This window comes from Gobio gobio (genome assembly GCF_949357685.1).
Source record: "Gobio gobio genome assembly, chromosome: 6".
Taxonomy (NCBI): Eukaryota; Metazoa; Chordata; class Actinopteri; order Cypriniformes; family Gobionidae; genus Gobio; species Gobio gobio.
Window position 1 is genome coordinate 6,044,448 of NC_137102.1, and position 9,150 is coordinate 6,053,597.

Consider the following 9,150-nt stretch of genomic DNA (forward strand, 5'->3'; position numbering starts at 1 on the left):
TTTTGTCCTCCAGTTTTTCATTTTTCGTGTTTCTGTGATTACTAAATATAATGAAAAATCAACATGCATTTTTTGGAGCATTATTTGTAAACCAAAATAAACAAGATTTATGTATTTTGTTTGTTCTATTGTCATGTGTGGCTATTGTGCATCTAACATAATACATAATATTTTAAATGTGGTGTCCTGATTATGAAAAAAATGCAAATGCAAATTTCTGGAAACCACCACAAAATCTGTAATTTTGATCTCAAAAATCACCCCAAAAAAGTGGCGAAATCCTGGTGGGATTGAGCTATGAGGAAGTACAAGTTTATTGATTTGTTCAATTTGAATACATTAATTTACTTTGCAAGTAAATTTGTGACTGCATTTCCTTTAATAGGTCTTAAATTTAATTTATAATGGTCTTAAAAAGTCTTAAATTTGACTTGGTGAAACCTGCAGAAACCTTGTTTTAATATAACTCTGATTCGTCTGAAAGAAGAATGTCATACACACCTAGGATGACTTTAGGGAGAGTAAATCATGGGCTAATTTTCATTTTTGTGTGAACTATCCCTTTAATTGAACGTCGTGGCATAATACTTATACTTAGTAGATCTTTAGTCCCCTAGTGTGCAAACCAAAGGCATCTGGAAAGGAAAAACTCCAACTAATTCTTGTTTAGTATATTTGTGTCTTAACCTTCAACCGAACTTAAAGGGTTTGTTCACCCAAAAATGAAAATTCTGTCATTAATGACTTAACCTCATGTCGTTGGACACCCGTCAGACCTCCGTTCATCTTCAGAACACAAATAAAGATATTTTAGTTGAAATCTGATGGCTCTGAAAGGCTTCCATTGGCTCAATGGCACGGTTCACTCTCAAGACCCTTAAAAGGCACTAAAGACATCGTTACAAAGTCCATCTCACTACAGTGGTTCTACAATAACTTTATGAATCGGCGAGAATAGTTTTTGTGTGCAAAAAAACCCTAAATAAAGACTTGTATAGTGATGTCGATTCATGATTCGGATCGCGTGTCAAACTGCTGAAATTTGGCAATTCAAACTGCTGAATCGACTCAGTGATTCATAACGCTTCGAAGCTTCATGAGGCCGTGTTTTGAAATCGTCATCACTATCGTTATTTCGTTATTTAGGGTTTTTTTGCGCACAAAAACTATTGTCGCCGATTCATAAAGTTATTGTAGAACCACTGTAGTGAGATGGACTTTGTAACGACGTCTTTAGTGTCTTTTAAGGGTCTTGAGAGTGAACCGTGCATTGTGCCAATGGAGGCCTTTCAGAGCCATCAGATTTCAACTAAAATATCTTCATTTGTGTTCTGAAGATGAACGGAGGTCTGACGGGTGTCGAACGACATGAGGGTAAGTAATTAATGACAGAATTTTCATTTTTGGGTGAACTAACCCTTTAATAGCTCACGTAGTTTTGCTTTATGTGTGAATTGATTGTCTGGTTTTTGTGTCCTGCAGGAAGACTGTGAGAAGTTGGCATGTTTTCTTGAGGATGCATTATGTAAGCATTGGTCAGGGACATCCACCTCCCCGACTGCCATGGCTGTGATTTACTAAGCCCAGCTGGTCCAACAATAGACAGACAGTACTTGAAGACTGGGCCAGAGCTCGAGGACAAAGAGACGGCGAAAGATCCAGACTGACTGGAGGGAAACAAGACCAAAAGTGCAACATTACATAATAAAGGTCATGACAAGATGGCTTGAGAATAAGCGCCTGGGGAGAAAGCTCGCACCATAATGCATGGTACCTGCACAAACTCCAAAGAGCTCAAACTGTTTACTTTAATCTTGAAGTTTAAATTACTGGTGTTGTCATTTTACCATGACGAAGAAATTCATCTCCATTACTTGCAGAGATTCTGCCTTCAGTGCCAGCATTTTTTTTTCTTTTTAACAGATGTTTAAAAACATCTCTCCATGTCATCGTGTCTATGGCACAATCCATCCTCATCTAGCAAAGGACAAAGTTTCACACAAACGGATGATTTTAGGATGACCTGAGAGAGGAGGCTAAATGTGCTGCTTCCCGTCAGGAAATACGATTGGAGTCCGTTTGTTCCAGACTTAAATGTATTATTTATTATTTTAAACAATTAATACATGGTCTTGGTATACATGTTTAAAAGGAAAATGTATCAAAATGTTTAATTCTACATTTCTATATGATCTTATTCTGGATGCTTTAACAGGCTGACATTGAGCACACAAATGCACGGTACAAACACAAGTGCTCTTGGCACCTGTTATGATTATTTTTCTTTTTCAACATTTTTTTTTTTCAGACCCTCAACTTTATTTCTTGCTCTTAATGTGGAGTGATTCTTACAGAGTTTAAAATGTCTGCTTCCATGACACTATGTTGATCTTTTCTCATGCATATACACACAGAGAAAAAGGGTGTCACAATGGTACCTCTAGGGGTACAACAGCTATCATAATACACACGTCATAATCTGAAGACCACGCCCACCGGGGGGGGAAACAATCAGACCGTCTCCTTTGACTTTGTATTGCGCCTCCTTGTCATTTCTGACTTATAACCAAAAACTGAACAAGGTATAAAAGCTGATATATGACAGGGTGTACAGCAAACAAGCTAAACAACTCAGAACCAAAAACCCAGGAGTTTTTATAAGCTGTTGACCCAAAAAACGAGCGTTTAAGGACACAAAAGTGGATACAGGCAATTTGAGACAGAGGGTGAAATGTTATATTACACCTGAGATCTACACACACTGGACGGGAACATCAGAGACAGGAAATATCATATATAAAACTGACATTTGGATATTTGACTTAACAGTGACAGTGTTTACTGCACACCTGGGCATACTGAGTGTCAGGATCCCAAAATGTACCCATTCTTCCTGCTGAAGCTTCATGTCTTATTGCCTGTATCCACTTTTGTCTTCTTAAATGTCCGTTTTTTTGGGTCGACGACAGCTTATTAAAACATATTTCTGTGTTTATTAGCTTGTTTGCTGTACACCTGGTCACATATCAGCTTTTAGACATTTTTCTATTTGTTGTTATAAGTCAGAAATGACAAGGAGGCCGCTTGTGTGGGCGTGGCCTAAATATGCTCTGTCTCTATAGGATTTCTTTTGTACCTTTTTTCTTTTACCACAAAAAGGTTCATAAGTAGTACCTTAAAGGGATAGTTCACCCATAAATGAAAATGACCCCATGATTTACTCAAGTCATCCTAGGTGTATATGACATTCTTTATAAAGTAACGTTTCAGCCAACTGCCTTCCGTATTCAATTTATGGAAAAAGTGTTGAAAGACAAACGCGACCAGGTACACTCGTCATGACGTCTTGAATTGCGAGATGGCACTTTCAACACTTTTCCACGGAAGGCGATCGGCTGGAACTTTACTTGATTAAGTTTTAAATATGGATATTTTTCTTACACAAACGCATCGATTTGCTTCAGAAGGCTTTTATTAACACTCCAGAGCCACTTGGAGCAGTTATATGACGGACAGATGCATTTTTTATGAACTTCAAAAACAGAGCAACTATTACTGCTATTAGAATGCTTGGATTTGCTTGGACTTTTTTAACATAACTCTGATTGTATTCGTCTGAAAGAAGAATGTCATATACACCTCGGATGACTTGAGGGTGAGTAAATCATGGGCTAATATTAATTTTTGGGTGAACTCTAAGGTACTAATATGCACTTTTTAGGAGTAAAAAAAGGTATAAAGATGTCCTTTTAAGCTGATGGCACTTCCTCAGTGATAAGCTATTGTACCCCTAAAGGTACCATTGTGACGCCCTTTTATCTTTTATCAAATATATGTAAACCGTGGCAATAATGGTATCCTAAAAGGGTATACTACCGTTTAAAAGTTTGGGGTCAGTGAGATTTTATGTTATAAAAGAAATTAATAATTTTATTCAGCAAGGACACATTAAACTGATCAAAAATTACAGTAAAGACTTGCATTGTTACAAAAAAAAAAATCTATTTTGAAATAAATGCGGAAATGTTGAACTTTCTATTCAAGAATCCTGTGGGGAAAATCACAGTTTACACACAGATATCACGCAGCACAACTGTTTTCTACAAAGATAATGATAAGAAATGTTACTTGAGCACCAAATAAGAAATCTTGAGCATTGCCATCGCAGGAATAAATGACATTTTAAAAATAGAAAGCCAATATTTAAATTGAAATCATATTTCACAGTATTACAGTTTTTTGATCAAATAAATGTGAATTTTGATCTGATATTTCCTCAGATGTCTTTTACCAAGAAAATGATTGAACTAATGAATAGTTCTCCAGATTCAAAAAGACATTTCCTTTGATTAATTTAGCAGACGCTTTTAACCAAACACAAACAATTGATCATAAAAGCATTTTGAGCAGCTAATAATAGGTTCACTAACACAGGGGTCCTGTTCATAACAGTGTTATCATGGGATTTTTTATTTTCCTTCTTAATGTGAATGAGCTGATCTTAGATCAGCTGACCGCTCAGAGGTGTTTAACATTTATCTGTTTTTTAATGCATAGTGATAACATACAATAAACTGACCATTTACTGAATTAGAAGAAACAAGGCTTGCTTTAATAAAACCCTCCTTTGGGTATGAAGGGCTGTTATTCGATTTGGCATTTACATATTACCACAGTATGTGTATATTTTATGTCATGTAAAATGATTTATACACTACTTCCTATGTATTCTACAACATGCAAATGAGAACTTGAACCATGTCGAGGCCAAAGATGTACTGGGTGCAGTGTTGGCAAGAATGGGTACTACATTGCAAATATAACGTCCTGTATTTGACTGACACTTGCATATTTACAACAGTATTCATTCTGGGAGAACATCTGTGTTGCCATGCCGTCCAAAGCAATATCTATTTTAGGGATGCTTTCAGTACTGTACTCTCCAATGGCTTTGACTTCCCAATATCCCTTAAAAATATATGCATGACAGGAAATGAATGCTTTGACAGGATTGTTCATGTGCGTTATATTGGCATGGATGTAATGCAGGTTTAGAGAGATTTCTAATCTCCATTTATTCTTGCAAATTCAAATGATTCAGATGTCATGGGGGGGGGGGGAAATCAGTTTCCAGGTGTAATTATGAAACTCAAATGTCTTGCAATGTGATTCATTTGTATGTATATACAAGAGATATATGAATGTACAGTGAACGGCTGTTAAAATGTACTCCTGGTCTCCTTTCTCATCTAAATCAAATGCATTAACCAGATTGTTTGTTTTGGGCAGTTTTATTTTATTTTGTTTTTTTATTTGTGTTGAAATTGTATACTGTGACGAAATACTACAATATTAAAATATATTATTAATACTTTAATATGACTGGATTTATTTCTTCTGTAATAGGATTGAAAATATCTCAAATACATGAATATATGAATCATTTAAAGATGTAATTTTCCGTCCGCTAGAGGTCGGCTATTCAAAATAAAGGCGTAGTTTGATGACGCCACGTTTGAGCGCAGAATCTTGGGACATGTGGTCTTCACCTCACAGCCGGTGGGAAAGAATCGGGACAGGACTCGGGCAGAAATCATGTTGATGGATGTGATTATTAACATTACTGTAGTGAAGCAGAAGCAGGAGTGAGTGTTGTGGAGCTGAGGAACCGCTGGAGCGATTGTTAATAAGATGAACGCAACACACGCCTCGCGAGCAGCGGGACTTTTATTATGACACAGTCGCCGACGGGACTTTTATTATGACACAGTCACCAGCGCCACTTCAGCTTTTCCTGAGTGTGAGGTAATGCAGCTCTGATTATCATATTAGACACATCTAGGGTGACCACCTGTCCCGCTTTGCGTTGTACCGCACAGCATTTTCACCCCTTGTCCCGCATGTCGCATATTGAGAAAATGTCCCGCATTTTCACCAGTCTGTTGATTTTTAATGATCATAATGAGAAAACATGCATGCGTTCTTTTGCCTTTTTAAGAAAGCATTTTATTTATTATTTTCGCGGCATCGTTTTTCACCTATATTTAACAGCGCTTCGTCAGAAGTAACATTCCGCCTTACACAGATATACAAAAGCCGTTTTTTTAAACCATATCCAATGGTTGAAAAGAAAGGAGTAAACACGGTCACTAGTAGGTTGTGACAGCTGTCAATCAAAATGTGGAGCGTTGATTCGTTCCATGTGTTCCCTGTCAGAAAACGAATGGATAGTTCTGTATATATATATATATATAAATACAGTTCTATATATAAATTAATATATAAGATTAACTAATTTAATGTTGTTTTATTTATTTCATTATTTATTTATTGATTTTAGTTGCACTTGGTCAGAACTGTTTCAAAAGTAGTTATCTGCATGATGCCTGCTGCCTTTGGGCTCAGTGATGTTGAATTTAAGATTATACAACAGTTTCAGGTTATGTTTTAGTGTTGGTAACATGTCCCACATTGTCCCACACAAACTTAGTAATCGTCCCACATTTGGTTTGTTTGATGGTGGTCACCCTAGACACATCTGAGTGTGTTGAAAATGAAGTTATGACGTTCGCTCTGTGGCTGCTATGACACAAAATTATAAATAATAAAAAATAATTTTGTTTCTGCAAAATTAAACCTGAAACCAAGGGGAATGCAGATATAATACCATAGACAGGCGACGCCCTCACACGTCCCGGTTCCTTGGTTTAAAGAGAAATTTCTCACGATTTACAAATAGTTGGAAACATTTGGGATATTGTAAGTACTCAACTGAACAAAATATATAACACTGGCCTTGTGGTTTTTGGATATTTTACTGAAAAATGTTTACATAGTGCAGCTTTAATGGGGACTAGGGGATTTTCAGGTCAGGTATGGGTTTTAACAGTTTTAAATTTATACAATTAATTAATTACAGAATGTACTTTTTATGCACTTTACGTTTTTGCTGTTTAATGAATTGTTTGTGACCCTGGAGCACAAAGTCGTGCGTCTCACCACGGGTATATTTGTGGCAATAGCCAACAATACATTATACGGGTCAAAATGATCCAATTTTCTTTTATGACAAAAATCATTAGGAAATTAAGAAAAGATCATGTTCAAATGAAGATATTATGAAAACTTCCTACCATAAATACACTCAAAAAAAACACGCTGTTGAACGAACATAATTAAATTAAGGAAAACTTTTCCATGAAACTCAATTACGTTTTCCCAACAAAATCGAATTGGTTTGAAATGATTTGTTGTAATCTTGTTGTATGAACTTAAATTCATTTAGTCAAGACTACTACAAAAATAATGTCAATCCAACTCGATAAAGTAGGATAAAGAGGGGTAGAACTGATGACCATATTTAGACTGTGGGAACTGTGTCAAACTAATTTATTTTCTTTCTATAAAAACTAATAGTCAACGCAACACATTTATAGCATGCAAATAATGACAGTTACAGCTCATTGAGAACAGCATATCCTAACCACAAGGTCTACACTTCACACAACATAGCAACTTTTAAATGTCAAATATAACATCAAACATTAACAGGTCTTTCCCTTTACTAAAAACACATTAAACAGCACTTAATTTATAGCACCTGATCCATCCCTACGCAAAGCATGCTGGGAACTAGAAATAGACTGCCCAGTTCAGTCAGCCCAACAGAAATTATTCATGTTGTCCCAACACAAATGGTTTAGGTTAACTTATTTTACAAATTTCATTTCATTTAACGTAGTACAATTGAGTAAAATGGCAATTAAGTAAAAAACTAAAGATTTGTGTTGTTTCATTTTATTTTATTTAAATAAACTGAGCAAACAGCTAGAATATTTTCAGTGTATATCAAAAATGGATTATTAGTTGTAGGCTAATATGCATTGCTATAAGGACTTAATTTGGACAACTTTAAAGGTGATTTTCTCAATATTTAGATTTTATTGTACCCTCAGATTCCAGATTTTGAAATTGTTGTATCTCAGCCAAATATTGTCCTATTCTAACAAACCATAAATGGAAAGCTTATTTATTCACCTTTCAGATGATGTATAGGGATGGGCGTATCGATATGAAGTATCGATATATCGATACTGATGTGAGCATCGAAAAGTATTGATTCTCAAATAAAAATATCAATACTAGGTGTTTTTTTTGTATTTTTTTTTTAAAAGATGATTTATTGCATACAATACGAATAACCTATAATAATAATATCAGTGATACTGGCCTTGAAAGTATCGGTATCGTATCGAAAACAAAATAAGTGGTATCGCCCAGCCCTAATGATGTATAAATCTCAATTAAAAATGATAAAAAAATGTACTTGTGATTCACTCAAATAAAAAAATAAAAGAATATATATATTATTTTATAATAATACTTCATGTCATTTGTAAATATGCATCCTTTCCTGTCATTCAGACCTACAACACATTTAAAAAAAAGTTGGGACAGGAGCAATTTAGGGCTAGTAATGAGGTAAAATGGTTAAATAATGATGTGATTTGAAACAGGTGATGTCAACAGGTGATTGTAATTATGATTTGGTACAAAAGCAGCATCCAAGAAAGGTCTAATCCTTTAGGAGCAAAGATGGGCCGAGGATCGCCAGTTTGCCAACAAATACGTGAGAAAATGATTGAAATGTTTAAAAACAATGTTCCTCAAAGAAAGATAGGAAGAGATTTGGATATTTCACATTCAACAGTGCATAACACAATTAAAAGATTCAAGGAATCTGGAGGAATTTCAGTGCGTAAAGGACAAGGGCTCAAGCCTAAGCTGAACAACCGTGATCTCCGATCCCTCAGGCGGCACTGCATCAAGAATCGTCATTCATCTAGAAGCGATACCACCAAATGGGCTCAGGACTACTTTGGCAAACCTTTGTCAAGTACCACAATACGTACTTACATCCACAAATGCCAGTTAAAACTGTACTGTGCCAAAAGGAAGCCCTATGTTAACAGTGTCCAGAAGCGCCGTCGACTTCTCTGGGCTCGAGGCATCTGGGATGGACCATCACACAGTGGAAACGTGTACTGTGGTCAGATGAATCAGTATTTTTTAGGTATTTTTTGGGAGGAATGGACGCCGTGTGCTCCGGACCAAAGAAGAAAAGGATCATCCAGACTGTTACCAGCAACA

At 35.9% G+C, this 9,150-nt stretch overlaps 1 protein-coding gene across 4 annotated transcripts in view; it reads left to right on the plus strand.

Moving 5' to 3' along the window:
- Nucleotides 1–3,989, plus strand: part of nrbp2a (nuclear receptor binding protein 2a) — a 66,837-nt gene extending 62,848 nt beyond the window's left edge. For 2 of the 4 annotated variants that reach the window (XR_013816728.1, XR_013816729.1), the window contains 2 exons: nt 1,483–2,368; nt 3,797–3,989. Coding sequence is in view for 2 of the 4 variants with exons in the window: in XM_079819602.1 (XP_079675728.1) it covers nt 1,483–1,581 (99 nt within the window). In the remaining 2 variants the exon portion in view is untranslated. Of the gene's footprint in view, nt 1–1,482 lie in introns of all 4 variants that reach the window. The other 2 variants (XM_079819602.1, XM_079819601.1) reach the window with 2 other exon arrangements.
- The last annotated feature ends 5,161 nt before the right edge of the window (nt 3,990–9,150 follow it).